Source organism: Pempheris klunzingeri, chromosome 21 (genome assembly GCF_042242105.1).
Source record: "Pempheris klunzingeri isolate RE-2024b chromosome 21, fPemKlu1.hap1, whole genome shotgun sequence".
NCBI classification, from domain to species: domain Eukaryota; kingdom Metazoa; phylum Chordata; class Actinopteri; order Acropomatiformes; family Pempheridae; genus Pempheris; species Pempheris klunzingeri.
The window spans coordinates 14,495,586-14,521,085 of record NC_092032.1 but is presented as its reverse complement, the minus strand read 5'-3'; the positions used below and the strand labels follow the sequence as shown (position 1 = coordinate 14,521,085).

Sequence of the window (25,500 nt, the reverse complement as noted above, 5' to 3'; positions counted from 1 at the left end):
TTTAGAAAATGAAGCAAGCACCCCAGGCTTGTGAAAGAGCATGCTTAATTTAATTCAAATAGCTGTCCATATCTTTAGGGAATTACAGTTTAAGATTTTCTCAGAATTGGGGTTTGCTAATATAACTCTGGCATTTTGTATACGTTAAAAAGATAAGTATGATTTCTTTGTAGAAACATTTAGATTAAGATATTTGTTGTCTTTTTTATTGTGAAATTCTGCTACAGCGCTGCCTTGTTACTTGACCTCTCCATTTTCTTTAACTCCGTCTGCTCCCCTCCCTCCTTCCTCAGGAGATGTTTGACATCATCCTAGACGAGAACCAGCTGGAGGATGCATGCGAGCATATGGCCGATTACCTGGAGGCCTACTGGAAAAGCACTCACCCCACCAGCTGCAACCCCCCCAACCCCGTGCTAACGAAGCTGCCCACAGCCACCCTGCCCTCCAGCCCTGCCCCGGTCTCCGGCGTGCAGGTACAAGTGCCACAGAGAGGGTGGAGTTACCTGTAGCAAAGCGGTGCAGATCACAGGAAGTGACAGAGGAGATATTAGAGGGCCAGAAAGGGAGAGAAGAAGAAAAACTGCAGTCAATGAAATTTGGGATTCATCCCAGAAATCAGAACCTCTTATGATATCTGAAAGGAGTCGAGCGTCCACATGTATTCCCGGCGTATTTAACTGTTCATTAGACACACTTCAATAATTTCACTTCAGCTGAGATGCTTTGTTGGTCTTATTCAGTTTCCACATAATGAGCAATAAGTAGGATCAATCATCAGGGCTGGACGAAAATCAAAAAACCCATATTTCAATTATTCCAGCAGATATTGCGATTGCAATGTGAGTCATCATTTTAGTGGGAATGATAATGTTTGCATTTCATTCTCACTGAAGAAAACTGATGATGATGTGGTTTCTGCTGGCGTCTCTACCAAACAAACAAGTTCCCATATGTGTGGTGAAAAGGATTTACAGAACCACCATGCTTCATTTATAATGTTGTGACGGATTTGACCTTTTTTCAAAAAAATTGCACCTCCTGTGATTTCAGTTATTGCGAGCCCACAAGTTGCTGTACGAGAGACCTAATATATAATTTGAATGGTATTTCTCAAAAAAAAGGATATGATATTTAATATTTATGTTAACAAAGGTGCGCAGTATTATTCTCATCAGTATCAACAAGAAGAACAGATTTTTACATTAAACAATCTGTTGACTTTCTGTTGTAACTGTGTAGTGTTTGGACATGAATAATATTCAGGCTGATTTCAACATATCATAAACTTTATCTGTTAATGCCAATAACTGGACTCTGAGAGAAGATACAGAAGTAGACTAGAAGTGAGAAGACACCATGAGTCCAGTGAATACCATGATTTCAAATGCAATTAATTTAGATTTCTTACTGTCTTTTTTTTAAAGTGTGTCATGCCTTTTTAACGGAGTGATTTAATGGTGACACCTTACAGTAACAAACACATAACTGTTGGTCTTTTCTGCTAATGTCACAAAATGAATGTGTAAATACTGTGTAATCCGTTACCTCTACCCTCTCTCTATCCACTGCCATCACAATGGTGAATGTAAGACTGAAAATGAGGAAAATCCTGATGAGGATGAGGATGATGAGGAGTGAGCCTGACGTGATGGCTAGTGTGGTGAGTGAGGAGGGGTCCTCAGATAAAGGTTTTGAGACTTCAGGCACCAGAGACCCATGAGGAACCCGCCTTGGTCCTGGAGACTGAAAATACAAACAGCTCGACGATTCATCAACTTTCAGAGGCTGGTTGATGAATATTCAAGCAGTGTGTGTGTTCACGTACAAGCTCAGACGTGAGTGCATATATACAATATGCACCAGCAGCAATAAGAGTGAAGTGAATATTAACCAGCATGTGTTTGTGTGTGTGTTTGCGGTGCATTTACTTGCTTTCTGTCACCCTACTGACTCACATGTGTTACTGACCTCAGGGCAGCAGTGCAGAGCAGAAAGGAGATAAAGCGTTAGTGGAGAGAAAAGGCTCCAGAGAGGATCACCAGCACCATCATCACCACCACCACCACCACCATCAGAGTCAGGACCAGGCTGATGCCGATGCAGAGGCAGAGGGGGAGGCCAATGAGGAGGAGAGGCCTCTGAGGACAGAGTCCTCCAGGAGAGCCCAGCACATCCACCACCGGTCGTCTTCCACCAGGACTGAGCACCACAACCACCATCACCACCACCACCACACCAGTCGAGCCCGGGGCCTCTCCCGGCAGGAGACTTTGGACTCGGAGACCCCCGAGAGCAGAGAGAGTCGAGAGAGCCGAGAGAGCAAGGACTCTGCTTACATCGAGCCGCGCACTCAGCTCCTCCACCAGGAAGAGGAGGAGGAGGAGGAGGATGAGGAGGATGAGGATCAAGGGGAGGGGCACCCCCAGCAGCAACAGCGATATGAGCCACTGCCCCACCGGGACCACAACCACCATCACCACCACCACCATCACCGCGGTGGGGCGGACGAGGCCGGCCACAGCACGGGACACCACCGCTCAAAGGAGCGCGAACAGGACCATAACGAACGCAACAAGCAGCGCTCTCACCACCACCGGCCGGCACGAGACCACCACCATCACTACTACGACCGGGACAGAGACAGGGACCGAGAGGGGGAGGTGGCTCCCAAAAAGAGGGGTGACGCAGGGGAATGGGCCAGAGACTCGTACATCCACCAGTGACAGACCAAATCCCTCCCGAAGCTCACCTGGACTCTCCTCTTAAAGACCATTCTGTTCTCCCATTGTGCTGCTATACCCTGAAACCACAGCATCCTATTTATGTACACTTCCTTTGTAAATGCTGTTGCATCTTTTTCAATGGCAGGATTTTGATTACATAGATACAAATATAAATATATAAATATATGTATGTGTGTATCTATGCATAGACGTTGTTTATGTGTGGATATGCATGAATATTCTTAAATATGCATATTTTAAACCTGTGTTTGATAAAGCATGAGACAAAAGCAGAATTTTTTTCTGTACTGAGCTGTGCTTTCTGTGATTAGCATTTTTATTATTATTATTATGAATTTCTTTTGCTTGCTACCACTTGAATAATTTGTTCCTTCAGACTACTGCTAGGGTTGACTGCAACGGTTGACTAACCAAGTTAGTTTGATGCTGTATTTGCAGAGGTCTTTTGTTGAAAAGGACAGTTTGGCAAATTGGGAAATGCGCTTCTTCACTTTCTGGCTGAGTTACACTGAGCTGCCAGTTTGTTAGGTACGCCCTGTGCTAAAACTAATGCAGTCTTGTGTGTACATCCTGCCTTCATCGAGGTTAGAATTTCAGTTTTGCAGAACTTTCATGATCATGTTGGAGGCCGTAGTTTGTGGTGCGTTTGATGTCAGGTTTCTATCATTCTGTCCACCTCCTGTTTATGTAAATTAGGGTAGTCAGAATAACAGACAAACTCTCCAGTTCGACAGCACCACAAACTACATTCTCCAAAATGATCATTAAGTTGAGTCAACATTTTAAAACTGTTCCAACCAACACATTAAACCCTTCACAGAAGGAGGATTTATAACACAGGCTGCTTTAGTTTTAGGCCACTGTACCTGATAAACTCTGGATGAGAAGATCAATACCACTCATTTAACAAACAGTGGTATTGATCTTCTCATCTAACTCTCTGCAGGAAAGCTAGTAAACATATTCCCCAAAGCGTCAGACTCCCTTAATCTTACGTTCATCATTTATTGCTTAGTTCCTTTTTTTTTTTTAAATCTGCGTCCATGGTTTTAGACATTTGGTTCTAACATGTTTATGCCTCCTGCGAGGTGCACCTTAGTCTTGCCTTACAAGACAAACGACTTCTACAATATCTTCCTCTCTTTACATGCAGTACTGTTCTCTTTGTATGGGTCCAGAAACATTTTATAACATTGATACACCCTTTATTCTGCACTTTTACTGATTCACGTTGGTTTCAAGTGAAAGCGATTTGATATGACATTGCAACTTACTGTAGGTCTACTATCAAAACTCCACCAAGGTTCATCTTTTATTAAGTCTGACCCCTTTTCTAACGAATGTTGTTTAACTCCCACTTCATAGTATAAAGAATGTTCATGTTAGATCTTCCTCAGTATGGTTCTCACTAAAAATGAAAAGATGCATTTGCTAAAACCAACTCAAACAATTTGTTTTCTGTCTTTTGCCATTTATTTGGTAACCTGACTAGGATCTATTTAATACAAAGTGATGGTGTTTGATGGTTCAAGAGACTCCACCTGCCCTGTATGCTCGACAACGTACAAAAGTTGGATCAACTCATATTTTCACATATATCATATTTATTCATGATATTGAAAATCTGAATTGAGCCTGTCTGTTTACAAAAACATCAACCCTGATCCCTTCACTTTTTGTTTTTGCCTGACAATTGTAATTAAAAAAAAACTACTCCATTTCTATGCTACATTGGTAGCATTACAGATTTTCTAACAGTGTACATGTGTATGTACATAACGCATAAATATAAAGAATAAAGTTGGCAACAAAGGACTGACAACAGGGGAGCAGTATTTGATGTGTGCTTTGTCAGAAGACCCAGACAGAGGAGGGAAGCAGCGTCTAAAAATAGTCATCTAAAACTCTGCTGAAAAACTGAGGTAGACTCACCGACCTGCCTCCTCAGTCGTCATGACAACATCGACATGAATGACAATACTGAGGGGATGCATCTAAAATGGGAAACTGCTTTCATACGCACACACACACATCTCCAAAATAGACAAACAGGCAGTCCCAGGGATGCAGCTGATTTGATCTGAGGATTTTTATGTTAAACAGGAAAAAAAGCTTCAGTGCGGCAGTGAAAAGAGCAGCCATTTTAATCATCGGTCTGCCCGTACATACATTAACATGCACAGATCCAGGAAGGTGGCGTGTCCAGGCAGATGTGTGAATGGGGAGTTTAATGGTGCCGTTCACAGGAAGATGGATTGAGCTGAGGTCATTGTGAAGGTCCACAAAACGCTGCATGACAGCGGAGCAGGCCAGATGTTTGTGCACTGCAAGCATGAATCTATAAATTAAACTCGGTGCAGATTTATTGGACGCCCATTATTCACTTTGCACTGAATAAATTAGTGATGAGCGCTTGTATTTAGATCGTTTCATCTGTGTAATCAGACAATGTGCAGTTGTGTAATACATAATGAATGCTAAGAGAGCAAAATCTTATTTTAAAGGAACTTTTATGATGAAAAAAAACTGGACTTGATTTCCCCCTGGTGACTCAGACAGAACGACACGCAGCATCGTTTCTCTCTCACAAGCAGCACATGTACTAATTAGAGGTCCCAGTTGTCTCCACCACTACTAAAAGACACTAAATTGTTAATACCTCTCATGACCTCTTTCTGCACGTTACTTCCTGGTCTGCGCTCTGAGATCCAACCAATCCGCTGTCACCATGGCAGCTGTGTCGTCACTGTTGTTATGGCGACGCTAGCACTGCTGCATTTGCCACTACTCATTCAGTCTCCATCCCCACATCTCCCTCCCTCCCTCCCTCTCTTCTCTGCTCTCCCCTCTCCTTTGCCCTCGGTGTTTATAAAGCTTATCCCTATATGGCCCGCAGTTTTAGAGAGCAGCTGTTAAGAGGCAGATGCTGTAAACAGCACAGTGAGCGTCTTTGTCAACACTGCCCCGTCAAAGCACACAGAGTGTTGTAATATAAACACTATTGTTCCCGTCTGCAGTCTCGTGTGACGGCTGATGGTGCTGTAAGAGAAAACATGCCCTCCAGTCAGTTTTTCAAGAACTTGGCAATAAAAAAGCCAATAGTGTCCCTGTCGGCTCTACAGGGGAGGGGGGCTGCCGTTTCTGTCTGGTCCCAGCTCAGCTCGGGACTGAACCTCTGGAGGAGGCGCAGCTGCTCAGGTGACAGGCCGGCTCCCAGCATGCCTTCCGCACCGATGTGAGGCTCCTGAGAAAGACGAGAACAAGAAGGTGATCTGGTGAGTTTTCCTGACATCTCTCTCTGCATATTCGTGAGGCTGCCCACGTGGCTGCAGTGTTTTTTTACCTGAGGCTGAAGCGTGAGGCAGGGGAAAGTGTCGAGGGCCCAGGCTACCTGCTCCTCATTCTCGGCTAGAGTCACCGTACATGTGCTGTACACAAGAACCCCTCCTTTCTTCAGCAACCGCACTGCCTGCAATCACACAAGATATATGGATTTAGTTCAGAAATACATTAAGATCATTTATTAAAGTGGCTATAATTTATACTTTCATGGCGTCATTTTTAGCAAAAACCCTCTAAAAACCGACTGTACGCTGCCCGCTCAGACAGACACAGTGAGCAGCTAAAAGCTATTTTCCCTCAGGAGCTAAATAATAGACTTCTTTTCATCAGGCAGGCAGAAACATGATTCCAAATGAATTACAATGTTGCTCCATAACTTTCGGATTTGTGTTTGCTGCCATGTTCACCATATCCACTTACTTCCGCCGCCCTGAACTAGTCAAAAATAAGATCAACTTGTCAAACACTGACACTTATCTACTAAAAAGGAGTCTCGTCTTCCACAGATACTACATACATACTGAATAACCTTGAGAAAATTCTGGTGGACACGGTTGGAGACTGTATGTCACTGGGATAAATGATGAGCTCTGCATTGGACTCTAATCTCCCTCTAATAATCCATCCGCTAGCCATACAAAAAGAAAAAAATCCAGCATAAACCAGATTTCCTATTTGATTTTAGGTTTTTAGGCTATTAGACTATTGCTCAAGTTACAAGTAGAAATACTTTCTTTCAGGACCCAATGGAGAGTAAAAACAAAGAAAACAACTAATCAAATTATCAACATTACAGTTTGAGTGGACTGGAAGACCTGCAAGTAAAAGATCAGAGGGAAAATGTCCATAAATATTATTATGAGGTGCGTTTTCCCTTTTAAGACGTGGATTCAAGCCACACAGCAGTGCAGAACTGCCCAATGCTGCCATCTACTGGTTGAAATGAGTTGCTGTCAATGTGATCGATCCATCAAACAGTGACCCAAACTGGTGGCAGCAATAAGGACGCTTTATCTGTGTGTGGGCAAACCTACAGCGTGGAACAACTTGCGCTGCAGTGGCTGGTAGGAACAGATCTCCTTGAGGCTCCAGTTACTGGCCATGTTGGGTCTCTGTCCGAGTCCGCTGCAGGGAGCGTCCAGCAGAACCCGGTCGAAACTTTCAGGAAGGAAAGGAGGTCCTGGAACGTGTTCAGAAACAGGAGCGCTATATACTGAGTCCTTCCTATTCATTGACAAATATCAACAGGAGAAACCTAGATGTGTTGTCAGTCTGTACCTTCAGTGTCTTGTGCTGGGCCACTGCTCACAGCTTGAGTGCTGTTAAAGAAATAAGCTTTGATCGAACGCAGATGCAACATTTGGGCATTTTGACGAATCCGATCGATCTTACTTCGGATCCTGTCCAAGGCCACAACCTCGCCCTGTTTGAGAGGGAAAGAGATACAAACTCATTAATATCCGTTATAGAGAATTGAGATCGTTTACTTAGGTAGAGGCGGTAGCACAAAGTACTTCATTACATAAGTAAAAGTCCAGCATTCAAGAGCAAAATGTACTTAAAGTAACACAATTACATGACCCCTTTAATAGTGTTACACAGTACACTGTATATTTTAATTTATGCATTTATGTGTGAGTAGTAGTTTTGTTCATTTTAAATATTAAATAAAATGTTGGGCAGTTTAATACTAAAAACACTAAATTTTTCACTGAACACTACACCACATTTCAGAAGCTGATCATATGATTTAAATATTATGTAATGCTATTGGTAAATATAGCAGTCAGATCAATATCTTGGAGTAAACATGAAAAAGGAAATGCTCAAGTAAAGTACAGATACTTCAAACATGCACTTAAGTATAGGAATTGAGTAAATGTACTGGTTACGTGGTTCTACGTCTTGATGAACAATTATGTATGAAAAGTAGTAAGAGGAATCTGAAGTTACAAGTTTAACAGTCTTAATATTCTTTTCATTCATTTGAATGAGGAAAACTATCAAATATGGAATATTCTGGAAAGTAATAAAGGTGTAAAGGTGTATTAGCAATAAAGCCCTAATTGTGCTGAACATTTTGATGTTTGGTGTTTCCAGCATATCGATTATTCTCCCTGCAGCAGCTAACATCAGCTCCATACAGCATACAACATACAGCTGTTCATTAACTCTGCAGGACTTGTACCTGATCCCCCATGAGCGCAGCGATGTGGCAGGTCTTCCCTCCGGGAGCGGCGCACATATCCAAGATGCGTTCTCCAGGACGAGGCCCGAGCACGTGTCCCACGACTACAGACGGGAGGTTCTGCATAACATGAAATCACTGTGATGTGACGAGGCAAAACAGTGTCCAAAAGCTCTAGGAGGGCACCCCCCTGCTCTGAAAAGCCAGTTTATATGCCACCAATTCATTGTTCTGGCACTAATAGATAGGAAAAGTGCACAAAAGTACTCTGTTATACATTCTAATAGTATAAATACCTGTAGGAATGCCAGGTTGGGTAGAACACCATCGAAGGAAGGACTCTGGTAAAGTGGCTCCACCATCCGAACACCTATTCCTCTTAAGTAACAGACACAGTGACTGCATTGTTTTCCTCTTTAAATTTGAGACCACACGATCACATTATTGTTTTTATGAACAATAATGGCCTATTTCTGACAATTATTTCCTTACTTGTTTATTCATTTAGCGTACCAACTACGTTGTCCTTCTTATATCACACTGAAGCTAATAACTAATCTAACTAATTTCTAAAAGTCTATTTACTTGGCAGGTGCATCTGTGCAGAAGATGCTGGAGCGGTGCATTTGAGCGACTCCATTTCCCACAAATGCTCTCTTTCCCTGGAAGCTCGTGGCTCCTCGGGTGCACTTCCCCTCCAAGTCAGAGAAGACAGACACCACGTCTCCAGCCTTCATGTCTGAGAACAAAGAAACACATCACAGGTAGATTTCATGTTAGATCGCCACAATCAACAAAGTAAAAAGCCATATAAGATAAATACAGATGTGGATTTTAATGTACTTTAGGTACACGTCTTTGAGTCTTACACTTGGGGCTGGCGAGGATCCCCGGGGCAAAGACATTGGCACCTCTCAGCACGGCGCTGCCACACTGAGCACCAACCACCACCTCTGAGCTGAGCTGCTTCACAGGTCTGGAAACACAAGAGAAAAGGAGGTCACACCCTTCTAAATCAGCCTCGTTTGACATCCTGGGACTGTGGCAGAGTACGAACAATTTGTGCAATCAACTTCTTGGCATGCATGGACAATTACTTGCAATATTTTAAAGCTTTCTTTGATTGTCGGTCAGTAGATGTATCCGCTTGTGTTTCTGCATGTACTCAGAAATAAGTCATGTGCAAAAACATGTATTTCACTCAAACTGCGCAAGAGATCTTTATTGTTGTAACTGTATTTTTATGTCTTTGGGAAACACACACCTAAAAAATGTGCACTACTGGAATTGGTGAATGAAAAGTGTCTATTTTTTCTGTCTTCCTTCCATGAAACTGTGTGGGTTTGGCCTCAGGAAACACCCGCCCAGTGGTGGGACCGATACTGCAATTTAAGGCTAAGTGTGTTCTCCATAGAGCAGATTCAGATTCCAGCATTCCTCGCATACCTCGGGCCATCGACAGGAAGGAGCAGCACATCTGGAATTCGAGGGTGAGGAAGAATCTGAGCGCAGACCTCCTCTGCTGATGAGCTGCACATCTGCTGCTACGAGGACAACAACATACTGAGCGATTAGGACTCGGCTGACCACGACCGTGGGGCACAAACATCTCAAAACATATTCAGGCAAAGACTAACCTTTTGCAGCTCTTCTCCTAACTTGTGTCTGATCTCTTCCAGGGGAGCTAGATGAGTGCTCGCCCGAACACACGTGTACGAAGGAGGGTGAGACAGGCATGTGAGCAGCTTCTGGAAACGACACTCTGCCTCCTGATGGTCGACCGCAGCTAACACCTGAACGCAACACGAGCAAGTCCAAAAAGAAGTCACTTTTGCACATATTTTAAATCATAATTTTCACTTCAAATCAGCCTGATTAAAAGAACGTTTGTCTGCAGAATATCCCATTTAACACCAACATCAATGGGATGAAAATGGTTTTGGTGAAAAGCCGATTGTATTTGTGCTTGTGACATCAGAACAACTAAAATCTTCTCACATAATCTTTTCCACTGAAAGACAACATTAAATTTCTTTTTGTGAGGTATATTAATGATTCTCCAGTAGAGAGAATGGATATAAATTCCTACCTCTTTGTTTAGGAAGACACTCCTGAGAAAATCAGTCACTTCGGGCTTCAGAGAAATTCTTGGAAAAATAGACATTTCTTCAGTCTGTGCATAGAAGAGGATCCAGTCAGTAACAGAAGAGCAAATAATGAATTGCAGCAATTACCTTGGTTTATTTCTGCAGTAGAGACAGATATAACTATCATTATAATGTTAGTTTTCTGCTATTGGAGATAAGTGTTATGCCAATGCAATGAAATACAAATAATTGAGATTAAAATGAATAGCAACTGAACAGACAGAAAAAAAAACAAGCTTGCCTATATATTCTTCTTTACAATTGCCGTCTATTAATGGCACCATCTAAATTAAGTGTAACAAATGTGAGATACTGTATTAAAATAACATTTACATTTCAGCCTAAAGAAGATTCAGCTGTCAACATTGAAGCTGTACGTGTTATAAAACACATTTAAAGTACAACTCATTCAACGTCACCTCCAACACGATCATATTCATAATCCGACTACTCATATTCATCACCCCCGCTTCTTACATTAATAATCAATACGTGGTTTGTTAAATTAAAAGTCCATTTTAAGAGTGTAGGCGATGTAAAGGCTCTTTTAATGAGCTTTAGCTACTCACGCTTAGCGTAGGCATGGACAGTTGCTGTTTTGGCATGCCCACGCTGTTACTTCCGCATACGTCACTTGCCTTCACGTCACACTAGTTGAATTCATAAATCAAATTACAAAGATACAAAATTTAAAAAAATACAATTTTAGCTATCGGATCACATTCAGGCCATTTCTTACGTGTTTATATGCCGCTAGAATTACTTAATGAGGGGCTTAAAATAAAGTGTTACATTATTTGTCATCAGTGAGGTCTATAAAAGAAAAGGAAAAAACATTTTTTCTATAACACTACACTATTATTATTAGTATTATCATTATTCATGACATTTTAAACATTGACACCATTTAGAATATCTTTGCTGTAAATCCCATAAATTATTATTATTACATATTATTGCAACTCTGTGCTAGTGCATTATTTATCTATATATATTATATTTAACATCTGGCCCGTTTTTAAAAGCCTTTTCTTGCATTTTGGAAAACTGCCCTCAAAAAAACAAACAAACAGGCGAACTGTTATCACGTCTGACGTTATGACGTAACCGGAAGATAAGTGAATAGCTGGGGTTGCTTATTTTTTTCACCGAACCACTGCCAGCAGCTAACGGGCAGGAGAAGCCGTAGGAGCAGAGTCAGCACGGCGCTGCGCTCCTCACCTCACCCTGTGTTTTTATACGATTCGTGGAGGCTTTAACGACACCCGAGACGCTCGATAATCAGTCAACACATCTATGTTAGCTTTCACCATTTTATCCTCGTGCTAGCTGCGTTTTTACATGTAGCCGGGGCGCATGGAGGCTGCGTTGAAACGGTCGGTGAGGTGTTTAGCGGACAAGAGATCATCCGGCTAATGTTAGCTAGCCGCAGCCAGCCGCGGACTGAACGGTGTGGACCCAGGAGTGGAGAAGCTCGGTGCCGCTGCCCACTCTACTGACGGACGGACGGACATTGGTATTAACCTGAACAATGGGCCTCATATTCGCCAAACTGTGGAGCTTCTTCTGTAACCAAGGTGGGTGTCGGTGAAGTTGTTACGGCTCATTTACTCGGCGCTAGCTGCTCAACCGAGGATAATGTGAACAGTTAGCCCGTTAGCATAAAGTGAGCAGCGAGCCTTTAATAACAGATGGGGGGGGGGGGGGGGGGGGGGGGGATCACTACCTCACATCTCTTTAACTTCGAGACTGCGGCTCAACTATCTCTGTTTAAGTTGTACGCCAAGGCAGCCATTTAAACCATACCTCCACTAACACTACCAACCACTAATAGTTAATCTGTTTATCACTTTGTCAACCAACATAATTGCCTTAACTCAAAGTAAGCCTGCAAGAGCGTATTCATCGAGTTGTCAATCAGCTTTGTCTTACTTTCCAGGACACATCACATTACATTACATAACTTTTCTCTGACTTTCTAAACAGCTGTAAATACTCTCGTCCAGATTTTTTTTTTCTTGTCAGCAAGTGGAAAAAGGAACAAAACCAACAGAGGAGGAGAAAAAAGTGAAGAAGGGAAACAAAGAGCCGAGCTAATCCCACAGTTTCTCCAAAACCTTTCTCTCATAATTTGTGTGATTATTACAGAAGTTTGTTTTCTAATTTCAAACTGCATGGTACATAATAAGGGGATTTTTTTTCTGATATAAGATAGATTGAATCTATGAGGTATTTATGAAGTACTCAGCCACATCTTACTGGTTTGATCAGTAGTTTTCTTCCTTTGTGTGTGTGTGAGTATTACTTTTTGCTGTGATGAAAGAGTAGGAAAGAAAAGGTTTTTGAGCTGGTTCAGATGATGAAGATTAATAAATGATCTGGATCTGTTGCAGGCTAAACAAAACCATGAATTGCTGAGTGTCTTTATATTCTGGTCTGATCGATGATTTATAGTGAACTTGTATGAATCTTTCTCATCTTGTCCTTTGGCCTGTGTAGCATTGTTGCCCCGGCCCAGGGGAGGCCAGAGACTCATTCCTTACCTCTGGATTATCTTGTTCACAGTGTAAAGTTTCAATCGCCTCTAAGAGATTACAGGGGAAGTCTGTCAGCAACAGAGTAGTAGCTAATTACATGTAATGAACACTATGTAATTAGATCACCTGAGAAGAAGCTAATTAGACCAGTGCTGGTGCTGACAATTGTGAAATTGCACTCTAATTGTGTTTTGATGTTGTTTTATTATATTTTGAGTCATTTTCCTGCGGTGTTTGCTACAGAAAAACAAGCACATATGCCTGAGGTGCTGTGTTTTACTGAGCTTTAAAAAGTGTCCCATTTTGTGACAGAAGAGCCAAAGACATCAAAGATGGTTGCATGCAGCCTGTGACAATGTGCATCTTTCCCGTGGTAATATTGTAAATCTGTAGAAGAAACAAGAAATCAGTAACCTGGAAGTGGTCTGCTTGGATAACTATTTTTAGGGAATCCACTGCTAATATTAGCATCTAATTTGTTCTAGGTGGCATTTCAAAGGATTCCCAAACTGTGTGACACGTACTGGAGTTGCACATTGTTCCCTTTGCAATTGGTTGTTTCTATTTCTAAGTGTTTGGGGAGCTGTATGTATGTTTAAAAAGAGACCTTTTTTTTTTTTCTTCTTTTTTTTTTTCCCCCACCATTTGGATTCCGGACTTGATGATAGTAAAGGCACCAGTCAGTTTAGTCTGGACGTCAGGATCACAGGGTGGCTTCTCTTTTAGGAAGCAATAGACACACACAATCTTCCAAAACCCTGTATGGTGCACTGACACTGTCAGAACAGCGAGCCCTCTGACCAGACTTCCTTCCTCCTCTGCAACCAGAGGCCTCTGAAGGCCGGAAAAGTCAAAACACTAAAGTGGGATATTTTGGCACGTCCGTGTCGGCTGTAATTCAGCCGTCTAAGCCTTTACTGCTTCAAACTGAGTTAGCTGGTTTCTCTGAATGGAAAGAAGTTACAGAGGATTCGGCTACACTTGGAAAAATTAGGTCAAGAGGTTTTAAGGAGGGACGTTTAGCCTGTATGACTTTAAATGGGCAGCAGTGAATGACAGGAATGTGTTGATCTGATCCAGATATACTTTATGACATACTCACTGCCACATAATTCATTCAGTGTTTTCTCAAAAACGATGAGCTCCTCAGGATTGTTTTACTGTGTATCCTGGAAATCACCAAGATAATCTGCTATATTTGTTTTGCAGAGCACAAGGTGATAATCGTTGGATTAGACAATGCAGGGAAAACCACTATCCTCTACCAATTGTGAGTATTTTACAGTAATTTAGTAATTAAATAATTTCCCGTTGGAACCTATTTACGATCAGTCATCCTTTTTCACTGCATCTGTACAAAAACTAATTTTATGATTCTGTTTTGTTAAGTCTGATGAATGAGGTGGTCCACACGTCACCCACCATCGGCAGCAATGTGGAAGAAATAGTGGTGAAGAACACTCACTTTCTGATGTGGGATATCGGAGGGCAGGAGTCTCTGAGGTCCTCCTGGAACACCTACTACTCCAACACAGAGGTGAGAAACACTACAGGGGACACATTTTGTGCACTTTTACACTTTATTACTGTCTAGCAGATGAGGGGAACAGAGGTATGGTCCGGCAGTGGGTTTTCTTCCTGAGCGAGGCAGCTGGTGTGTTTGCTCAGAGCACAGACGGCAGCAGGGGCCGCCCAAGTCAAAGGTCAGCCTTTCACAAAGGGGCCCGTCTGAAAAGCAAAGCTAGGGTCAGCCTCGGAGGTTTTCTGGAGAAGGGAGAAGAAGAACAGGACAGCCGTGACACAGGCAGATGTGTGGGATATGACCGATCACACCACCACACGTCAGGTCACAAGCAAATACGTCCGTCACATGGGACCTGACACCTCAACTCATTCTGAAATGATCTAATTCCTCTGTTCCAGCCTCTCTGCTGTGAGAGTTTACTGCACTTCTATGTCTTATGTGATGGTTAACTGAATATCTTTTGGTTTTTTTACTGTGTGTCGGACAAAACAAGGAATCTGAAGCAGTCTTGTAAATAACTTTTGACTTTTTCAAAGTAAAAATGACACATTCTCTGGTTTCAGTTCTTCACATGTGAGGATTTGCGTCTGTTCGTAGTTATACATGGCAGGGAATTGAAGACCTTTGGGTTTTGGACGCTTGACGCCGTGGGCTTAGAGACATTGTAAATGGCATTTTTCCTTTTATAGACTAAACAATTAATTGACAAACTGAGAAAATTGTTACTTTCAGCCAGCCTCTGTTCTGGCAGTTCATTGACCACACAAATGCTCAATTAATCAAGACAATAATGGGCAGACTAATAGGCAGTGAAGTTGATTGCAGCCATAGTTTTAACAGCCGCCACTTCACAGTGCACCAGTATGCTCTGCCCACGCTTGCAGTTTAGAAGTGTAGATTTGTGGCAGAGAAGGTGAGAAACACTGAATATCTATTACAATAGAGTTAGTAGGAGCCCCACAGTTACTATAGGAACCATATACTGTTGTTACTATAGTAACTTCACCCTTTCATCGAAGCAGTGTGAGACTCATGTCGATCCATGGCTGTGATTTGGGTCACAGTCATGTTTGGTAACGCTACTTTTCCCTGGGTCGTTTGGTTTAACTGGCGTCTCTCACATCTCGCCAACATTAACGTGCCTTTGGTCTTTTGTTATACAGGGTCGCTCTCTCTCATTCAAAAAGCTTTATTAGCATAGACGTCACCGGGACCCATTGTGAGGCCCTTGGCCTGGAAATGCCCACCCGCTGTGTTGCATTTCATTGCTGTAAATGTCTTTTGAAAAGAGGTCACTCAGTGTGATTTTTGTCTCCCACTCTGCAGTTCGTCATTCTGGTGGTGGACAGCACAGACAGAGAGAGGCTGGCCATCTCTAAAGAGGAGCTCTACAGGATGTTGGCTCATGAGGTAAAACAGTCATTTTAACACTTGCTTTGTATGGTCATAAGGAAACAGACCAGACCTTTTTTTCTTTTCTTTTTTTTTTACAGTGGACATTGATTTTCCAGCAGGTTAGCCCTCTCTGCCCCGCTACATTGTTTAGAGCTTGTGGGTCAAAAGGTGGCAGAGAGCGCGGTTGTGGTTTCATTGTTCTCTGTTCTCTCCCTCTGCCTCCCTCAGGACCTGCGGAAAGCAGCTGTGTTGATATTTGCCAACAAGCAGGATATGAAGGACTGTATGTCTGCGGCGGAGATCTCCAAATACCTCACCCTGAGCTCCATCAAAGACCACCCCTGGCACATACAGTCCTGCTGCGCACTTACAGGAGAGGGGTAAGAGGCCGATGGTTTACACACTGTGGCAGTCAGCAGTGTAAGCAGAGTGACACAGTTAGCAGGATTTTAATTAATTCAAGGATTAGATATTGATTAAATTCCATCAAGACCCTAACCACAGACCTAAGCCCTTTTTACACAGAGGTTGCTCAATATCGCTGTAAGGAAGACACGCCATTGATCCGGCTTTGCTTTTTTTTTACACATAACCAAACAACGACAGCAAATGCCACCCAAGTGTGTGATTTTTAGACAGCAGGCCGGCTTTTTGGAAGAAAAAAATGGTGTGACAGCGCTGGCGTCTAATAGCGCCCGTCCTGACAGCTCATTTTTGTGTCTCCGTTTGTACCTCTGCCTTTTACTGTATGCAGTTGTGCCAGTGAAGCCACTTGAATTGTTCCTAAGTAGAACAAGAGGAGATACAGTAATGTTCACCAGAAATACATAGTCATAAGTATGGAAATCCTTAGTAGCATATAGAAGAATATTAGGTTTTAAGAATTTAATCATTCTGAACAAATGTATATTAGATTTGGTAAATAACACTTAGACTTCTTGGACTTGGACTTCTTAAATTGTGTAAATTTGAGATTCAAATGAGGTGTTGAAACTGGGCTTGAAGGGCTGCTATGATTTCTGCAAACCACCAGATGTCACCATTCATGCTGAGTTTAAAGCCTTTAACTGACATAAACAGGAACAAAGCTTCACTAAGACTCATCTGACCCTCGCTGGTATATTGTAAATATTTTGTGCGGCCAGGGGAAAAAGCGACCATGTATTTGGTATAGTAATTATTTATATATCTATATGTTTATCTGATAGGGAATAGAGCATGCTAATTAATATCAGTATAAAAATACAAGATGGAAACATGCTGAGTTGCAAGAATTCTAATTTACATCCGCAGTCTCTCGGCAGGCAACAGAAACAGAAACATTACAAGTGACAATATGAAATACAGATTATGCAAGTAGAAATGAGACACCAGACGTTAATATAAAAGACGTCTAATATGCATTAGATTGTGAGCGTTGTTCCTCCTCTGACACACCTTCATTGTTTCTCCAGGTTATGCCAAGGCCTTGAGTGGATGACCTCGAGGGCTGGACTCAGATAGCCCCTCCCTCCACCGTCTATGGCCTGACTACCTGCACCACCCACACGGTGGCACAACAGCTTGTCCTTACTGGCTTATTGTTCCTTTTTATTTTTTTAATGATGACTTTGACTGGACTTGGACCTCCGGAGACGGCACAGGATGGGAGCTTTGACCCCTTCCGCAGCTCAGCCGTCACGGTGGAGCCGATGTTTCTCCTGGTCGGTGGAAAACATGGCCAGAGCTAATGAACCAACCTGGTTGTGGAACGAGACGTCGCCTCCACAGTAAAGGAGGAGACGGAAATGATCTCAGCAGGACTCGAGCTAAGAGTGAGTCCAAATGCAGGGCAGGACCGGACGCTCGTCATTAACACTATATACATATCATGTCACATCACACCATATCGCATCAAGAGTATGCCATAAACATCACGTTGGTGCCCACTTTGGGAAAATATGGTGCAGCTCTTTTATAATTTTTGCCTCTTTGTACGTTTGTTCATGTTCAGGTTAAATTTGACAGGACAAACAAAGGGATTTACAAGCAGTGTTGTAAAACGTGTTTTAAAAGGAAAGGTGGCACTAAGTTGTCTTGGGGGGTTTTCAGAATAATGTTCTCATAAATTTTTTTTTTTTCCTCATTTGCCGCACAGCCATTTATATCTGTTACACATTATTTCAGTTTCATAAGCTACATTGTTGGTGGTTATTCACACTTACCAGTGCCGTATTGAAAAGTGGTCAAATCTGAATCTCTCCTCTTCTTAACTCTGAGCCTGTACTGGTAAGGTATTGAGCCAAATGGTGTAGATTCAGAGTGATGGCATGCAAACTTTTTCTTAAAACTAAACCTCTGGAACAAAAGGACGTTACTTCAGCCGTTTATTTCATTTAGCAAAGCATTAAATGGCTCAGACATTTCAAATGCAGGTACAAAGCTAAGTTTTAATATCAGTATTTTAAATTTAAATACTATGTTTTGTCATTGATGCATTATGATTTTTTATTTAATTCTATTTTTGCTTTTATAGACTATTTTTCGGTAAAGGAGGTTTGCTCGTGGCAAGTTAGCATCTAGACCTGTTTTGTAACAGATGATCATTGGTGCTCTGTAAGCCTGTGACTGATCCACTGCGTCCTCATGTAAGCATCTCATTTTTCTTCTGCAGCCATTTTGGCACATATTCCTCTTTAAACATTTTGTACTTTTTAAACAAAGGGATCAGACTGTCAAAGCGGTGCCACACATTTATGAGAAGCTGTTACTCCTCTACCACCTGGACCTGAGATGCTCAGTGGTTTAGTAGCATTAAGATAATCTTAACTCAATATTTTGGCCGTCATGCAGTTATAATACTTGATCCTCAGCCTTAACTGTGCTGTTAAGAGTGTCTGGACGACCGAACATGAATTAATCTGCTCACGATTTTTACCCTGTCACCCCGGTGTGAGAATTCCTTGGTAACAGATCTATGCACGAGTCACTTTGAAACCATGTATACCTTTAGCAAGTTACAATGGCCAAAAAGGAGGAGGTGCATGAGTTTCATTGAACTGGTGTCCATCTTGGTTAGAGAGGTGCCTCTGGGTCTCTAGGATACAGATTCTTTTCGTTGTTGTGGGAAGGTGTTTTTACCCTCAGCAGGACAAAGGGTGAAGGGTGCAGCCTCTAGACTCTTTGCTGCGTTAAGGTTTACAGCTTTTATCTTGATCTCACAAAGCAAGGGAAGTGATCGTGTACTCTCGGTGTGATGGTGTCTAGTCTGGGTCATGTACTGTATTTCAGCTTTGTTTTCAATAAACATTTGTTTTGAACTTTGGGCCAGAGTAGTTTTTCCAGCATATCTGAAATAAAGAGTTCAAAATGTTACCTACAGTTTTCAAAGAAGACCTGAGCTCAGTCTGATTCAAACAACCAGTTTATTCACATCTGCAATATATCAGCCAATTAAACAAAGCACAGAGCAGTCAAGAAAAGTCACAGAACTCCTACCCACTTGTAAGGAACGTAAAGAGGAGCATCTCAGTTTCTAAAAAATGCAAAACATAGCCTGTATATTTTGTTAGGTTTTTTCCTCTACATTGTACTATACATTCACTTTTCAATGAAGCTGTTACATTGAGGTAATGAGCAAACAAACACTGGCAAGACTGACATTTAGAAACAGGATTTAACCAGGAAAAGGTAAGTAGGGAACAGTGAAAAAAATACTGGATTTAGAGGGCGTATAAAATCAATCACAGAACTGGATAATGGAAAGAAAGACGATGCAACGTCTGTTAAAAGCTGATATGTTCTCTAAGCTGCAACCCAGGTGCCAACAGCCTCCTGGGCAATGCCCCTACTGTCTAAAATACAGACGAGCGTTCGCAGTAATAAGATTCAATAATACAAGTTTCAGATATAAATGCAGCGTTTTTTTAGATCTCAAACTCAGTGCTAAAAAAAAAAGTTCTCACAGTAACGTCACTGTCACACACAAAAACGATGAACGACGGAGGAGTTCTCAGCTGATAAGTGAGTTCGTCTCAACTGGGTTAAGCTCCTGTCCCAGGTTGGAATATCACAAATCTCAATCACTGTCAGTTTTCATTGATGCTGGTGTTATCTGGACTCCTCTTCTTGACATCACTTGCAGTCTTTTGTTGGCCTCTCATCCATCATGAGACCATCTTCTTAAGCGTCCATGAAGTGGTCTCTTTGGAAATGTGGCAGGAGTAGAGGAGCCCGAATGTGTGCGTGTGTGCTTGTTTGGGCTTTGAGCTCAGGGACAAAAACCATACAGGAGAATGAAGGACCTTAAAGTTACCGCAGGGTCTTAGCAAAATGTCCAACGCCTCACGGTACACAGTTCACTGCCAGCAGAAGAGAAGCCTTCAAACATGCGTTAGTTTAATGTGTGAAAATGGCTTTGGATGAGGCGAAATTAAAAACAAACAAAAAAAGGTGCAAGGGGTGAAAAATGGGAGAAGAGGAAAAGCCTAGATATTCTTTGGCTGTGGCGTGTCCATCACAGAAAAATCACACGCACAGAGCTCTGGGGCACCTGAGGGAAGACAAACAAAAAATATATACATAAATACCAGTTATTATAATGTAACTTATTAAGGTGTCCAATCACTGCTTTAGAACAAAAAAAATCTAGAATGTCCGCTCGATTAGTTGCTTTAATACTGCATCACTGGGTGATAACGTGTCTAACCTGTCCTCAGTGAAGCCATCCATCTCCTCTTCATCATCCAGCTCCATGTCCAGCTCATTGTCGAGACAATCGCGGCCATAGCCACTCAACACGCTGCAGGAGGGAAACATTCATGCACCATCAGATGTGTGCAAAACGTAATACTCATACTTGTCTCCTAGTAGTCTTTGGATCAATAAACTCCATATGTATCACTTTTCATGCAGCTGCTGACCTGACTGAGCGAAATGTGAAGAATACAATCCTCTTGAGTTTCTTGTTGTAGAAGAAGTAGTTGAAGGACCAGAGGCTCCCCTCTTCGCCAAAGGGGTCAGAGTCCAGATCAGGGTTGTAGCTGAGAACAAACATTTAAAAGACCTTAAGCTTCGGACGGCTGAACTCGACACCAAACTGATTTTTAGAAGCATAAAACATCTGCTTTACAACACACACACACACACCTGTAAATGTCACAGCTCTGCAGGTTGATCTCTTGGTCGATGGCGTTCCACAGCTCCGGCCCCAGAGAGTTGAACTCTTCTCCCACAGCTGAGAACAAGCTGCTGTTTACGGCGTTAGCCACCTGGGGAGAGATTAAATAATGACATAAAGCTTTGGCTGTATTGTTAAATTTATTGGAGAAACAGGAAACATCTGCTTCGCCCCAGAGGGCTGATTCTGCCACAGAAGAGCACACTAACCCAGTTGAGGCTGGGCTCTCTGCTGAACTCGTGGGCTCGAGCCGCGCTGAAGTCGTAGTCTGGCCTGAAGGACTCGTTGAGTGTGGTGATGAGGTAGAAAAGAGTCTTCCTGCAACACTTGTCACTCAGGGGGTTCTCCCCATCCTCGCTGCTCTTCCCCAGCCTGCATAGAAAGACAGAGATGCGAATCAGGAGCAAATCCTTCATCATCCTCTCCAACATGAATTTGATTCATTAGGGGCCAAATGCCAGACTCCTCGACTGTCCTATCCTCCACTGTTGCCTGCAGTACTCACTGTGAAGGGCTGGTGGCGCTGGTGGACTGAGGGGGAGAGAGGGCCTCCAGGACGTGCGGTTCTCCTTCCTGGCAGAACTGCTTGAACATATGTTTGTCATCCCCTGCCATCTTACAGGAGTAGCTCTCGATCCTGCAGGGCAAAAAGAATGCTGCATTAAATATGTGACCAATATTCATGTGCTCAGTGAAACTGGCTGTAAACATAATGGAGGAGATTGCAGATGAGTGGAAAATGTCCCAAATCCCTTGAGATTACTTTAGTAGTGTATTAGGCTTAAACACAATTACACAACACATTAGGGACACTTCAGGGCATCATCAAATGCATAAACCACATGAACCAATTTTATCCCTCCACCCCAAGATGCAAAACACAAAAATAAAAAAGGGACAGTTAACAAAAACCTGTATTAATGCAAATTACAGTCTTTAATTCTGTGTTATTCAGCTCTTATAATGTTGCCCTCCTTTAAAAGATTCACACAGAGGCTAAAATTCTCAGTCTCTATAACCCATAACTCTGTTTTGACAAGATAGCCCCCATCTTTCCACTGTAGGCTGCATCTGCACAGACATCAGACGTGAACAAGTCAGTGATAAAACTTCCTGCATGCTCTCTCATGTTTCTGGGTCAGACGCAACTGTATACAGATATGCGAGTGGGGCAGACTGGTGTGCAGTTGTTTGTTTTGCCCCCTCCCACCCCAGAGTTATGCAAGAGCAAAGGTTGTGCAACCTGATATAGCCGGACTACTGAGACTACCACTGGCCTTCACAGCCTAATTATAGGGACACTGGGTGGCAGCGGATACCACAGTGGAAATATGTGCCCTGGTTTTCCATCCACAACACAGCTGACCTACCGACAAAACACTGAGGGTAACCAGATGACATGGCAGACACCAGAGCTGAGTGAAGATTGGCATCTAAAAAGGTTATTTCTATTTTAAAAAAAAGCTACAGCAGCAACAGGCATGTTACCGCCTGCATACAACTCTAACCACATCTTTGTGCACATCTCAATTTTAAAGAATGTCATTATAATTGAATATGTTTTTTATGTTCCATTTATGATCATGTTTGATTACTTTAGTGCACCAAAAGAACAGACCTTTACACAACGCATCAGCTGTGCTCTTCTAGTTTTAAACATTTTGTGAAGTGTACAAAGTACAGAAAGTTGATCATTACCGCTTGATGCCATTTAATTCAACTTCTACATGCGATAAAATCAAAAGCTCATCTGTAGAAAATACCATAAACCTGACAGCCCAGCGGGTACATTTTTAGTTAATACCTGCAGCTAGCGAATCCTGCTGCTATGATGGGCTGTCTCACTAATCCACTAAGCAGCCTAAACACCAGCAGCCTTGGCAGCTGCAGCAGCAGCAGCAGCACTCAGCCTTCATGCTGTATGTGTTTATGTGTACATATGCACTAATGACACACTTGACAGCAGCCTCCAAAATAGCCACAGAGTGGTGTGAGAGGACACCATGTTGTGCATCACTCTAGGTCACAACACTAGTACAGAAGCTCAGTTTCACCACCCACACTCAGACTGGGCTGAATAACTCCACAGCCCACTGCCCTTTATGTAACTACACTGTCACTGGGCGCCTTACATAACCTAAACACTGTAATGCTTGTATAGTCTGTCAAAAACATGCACCGTCAGTTAGCGATCAACTTTCAGTATATGCGACAAACGTATGTTTAGTCGTCTCGTATCAGTATTACCTAACACGATGGGCCTTGTTTGCTCTACTACCTCCGATTATGAGCTGTGCCAGTGATCTCTGAACCAGCCGCACCTTTCAAATGCTCTCTGTCCTCATTTGACGTTATCACACCACACCACATTTCTTCCTGCACAGGGCAAACTTCTGCCAAGTTGGAGGCTGCAGAAAATAAATGCTCACCACTCCAGTAGTCTCATAGCTATGTGGATGTTCCCGTTGAGCTACAAAGTCAGCATTACTGAAATAGAAACAGCAAAACTACTTGCATTAACACCCCTTGAGGTGACCTGCCCATGCATCTCCTCAGGCCAACTAAGATGCATGTTTGGTTTGTAAACATGTGAACTACAGCTGAAGTTAGCAGCCCCCTGGGAAATGACGGACCTTGTTCACTCCCTGATATTAAGGTGTAACAATATATATTAAAGCTGTGTGCTCAGGTGTTGCCATACAAGCTGGTGCTGTGACTCTTACCTGCCAAGGATGCGAGATTCCCCCGTTTCAACACACAGCCGAGAGCTCAGGGCTTCAAAGCTGGAGTTTTCCAACAGTTTCATTGCTGCCTGTGAAAAACACAACAACAAACAACACAAAGTTAATGTTGGTTACTTAAGACTTTTAGACAATGTGCCTCCCTTTTTATGCAACATACTGTTTACAAACTAAAAAGCGCAGGACAATATTTGTTGATAATCCCCTCCACCCATCCCCTGCGTCCTTTAACATACATTTATCTGACCATATTAAAGATCTTCACACTCAGTACACAACAGCTGCACATCTTTATCGTTGTATGTGTGAAAGATGAAGCCTTGTAACGTCACCACGGTGCAGGTTACCATGCCAACACATCATTAAGCATGTTAATTGCCTGACAGCTTAAAGAAAGCAATAAATATAGGCACAATAACATAAATAATCAACATGGCGGAGCTACAGCGCCCCGTGAGGCCGCATTCCCGATCAAAACACAATTTCCTCCTCCTTTATACAGCCGCCCCTCCCCCACAATGTACAATCCAAGTTGACAAATCGTCTTCCTGGTTCAGTTTATTACACCACAACTCACTCACCAAGCGAATAATTTCAGCACAGGCGGAAAGAAGCAGGTTCAAAAGTCACCCAAGGGCCCGTAGACGCTGGTTTTCTTCTCCTATCTGGTTCCTCGGCGAAGCAGAAGATTAACGACCCCGCTTTGTTTTTGACCAGCTAACGCAACGACTATGCTAGCAGTTAGCTTGCTGACTATTAACGCTCCTGTCTTCAATTTACCGCCGAGCTATTAGTTCGCACTCGAGCTTAAGCATCTTACAAAAGCACTCGGTCGAGGATGAGTTATTCTGAGGCCTTTTAAATTTATAGAAAAACTGCTTTTCCCGATTAAGTGCGATGAGATTAAATCCAAAGACTGCTGGCGTCCGTCGGAGTCTGTCTGCAGCGGCATCCCTTTCGACCTGATTTCCCAAAGAGCTTCGTATTGGCTTAATCAAGTCGCCTTTTTTCTAAGCGACTCGATCAGAAAAGTAGCAACGAACGAGCTACCCAGCCGAATAATTTATCAAAACGGGTCAATGTTTCTGCAAATCGTCGATCACCTCAGTTACTCGCCTATTCCCCTCAAAACAACGGAACCGACTGGTGCGTAAAGCCCGGCCCCTTTTAACTTATATATGCTCGGAGGACGGACACACCCACTTCTGTCAGAGCCCTCTCCTGATTGGTTACTTGACCTGTCTGTATAGCTGACAACGAATGTGATTGGTTAGAACTTGCTCGGTCAATCCCCAGGCTAAAGCTGTGCCAAAAATATCTTGACTCGACTGGAATTTGTACCAAAACCGCATCTGCTGAAACAAGAGCTGCAAATTCTACAACTTTTGTTTGTATATAGAAAATGCAGGTTCACTATTCTTCTCTTATGGCTCCAGACATAGGAACAGTCATTTAAAACAGTCATGCATACATACAAATGCAAATATCCAAGTCTGCATAAAATAGTAGTTTAAATAGTCAGTTTGAGTTGTTCAGTATTTGTTTTCTTTATTATTAAATACTCAAAATTTCCCTTTGCACAACAATTTTCAAGATATCATTTGATTTGATTTTGAATTTCATTTTGAGATTTAAATATATCTTTGCCCTGTGCAATGTCCACTTTGATAAACACCCTTCATTGCACTAAATGTGCTGACTGATTTCATTTAAGCTATAG

General features: G+C 42.5%; 4 protein-coding genes across 7 annotated transcripts in view; 2 read left to right on the top strand and 2 right to left on the bottom strand.

Moving 5' to 3' along the window:
* The window catches only part of cacnb2a (calcium channel, voltage-dependent, beta 2a), a 58,155-nt gene extending 54,909 nt beyond the window's left edge, over positions 1–3,246 (top strand). For both annotated transcript variants that reach the window (XM_070853431.1, XM_070853432.1), the window contains 2 exons: positions 294–476; positions 1,977–3,246. In XM_070853431.1, the coding sequence (XP_070709532.1) occupies positions 294–476; positions 1,977–2,726 (933 nt within the window). In that variant the 3' untranslated portion in view covers positions 2,727–3,246. The remainder of the gene's footprint in view (positions 1–293; positions 477–1,976) is intronic.
* Positions 3,247–5,588: 2,342 nt separating this feature from the next.
* On the bottom strand, positions 5,589–11,005 carry nsun6 (NOP2/Sun RNA methyltransferase 6). 3 transcript variants are annotated; one of them, XM_070853075.1, is made up of 12 exons: positions 10,758–11,005; positions 10,367–10,450; positions 9,915–10,070; positions 9,724–9,821; positions 9,147–9,253; positions 8,863–9,016; positions 8,574–8,655; positions 8,278–8,397; positions 7,368–7,512; positions 7,124–7,269; positions 6,091–6,216; positions 5,589–5,991 (listed from the first exon to the last, which is right to left on the bottom strand). In XM_070853075.1, exons 2-12 carry the CDS (start codon positions 10,439–10,441, stop codon positions 5,812–5,814), a joined length of 1,389 nt encoding a protein of 462 aa, XP_070709176.1. In that variant the 5' UTR covers positions 10,442–10,450; positions 10,758–11,005; the 3' UTR covers positions 5,589–5,811. The 3 variants fall into 3 exon arrangements, with proteins under 3 accessions (XP_070709176.1, XP_070709177.1, XP_070709178.1); XM_070853076.1 differs by having other exon boundaries at positions 10,994–11,005; XM_070853077.1 differs by lacking the exon at positions 8,278–8,397.
* A 593-nt stretch (positions 11,006–11,598) lies between these two features.
* On the top strand, positions 11,599–19,180 carry arl8 (ADP-ribosylation factor-like 8). Its single transcript, XM_070852604.1, has 6 exons — positions 11,599–12,001; positions 14,171–14,231; positions 14,351–14,498; positions 15,813–15,896; positions 16,110–16,261; positions 17,336–19,180. Exons 1-6 carry the CDS (start codon positions 11,956–11,958, stop codon positions 17,382–17,384), a joined length of 540 nt encoding a protein of 179 aa, XP_070708705.1. The 5' UTR covers positions 11,599–11,955; the 3' UTR covers positions 17,385–19,180.
* Positions 19,181–19,268: 88 nt separating this feature from the next.
* On the bottom strand, positions 19,269–24,914 carry maf1b (MAF1 homolog, negative regulator of RNA polymerase III b). Its single transcript, XM_070852603.1, has 8 exons — positions 24,362–24,914; positions 23,763–23,851; positions 21,545–21,676; positions 21,249–21,411; positions 21,009–21,130; positions 20,783–20,902; positions 20,569–20,661; positions 19,269–20,412 (listed from the first exon to the last, which is right to left on the bottom strand). Exons 2-8 carry the CDS (start codon positions 23,843–23,845, stop codon positions 20,388–20,390), a joined length of 738 nt encoding a protein of 245 aa, XP_070708704.1. The 5' UTR covers positions 23,846–23,851; positions 24,362–24,914; the 3' UTR covers positions 19,269–20,387.
* Positions 24,915–25,500: the final 586 nt, after the last annotated feature.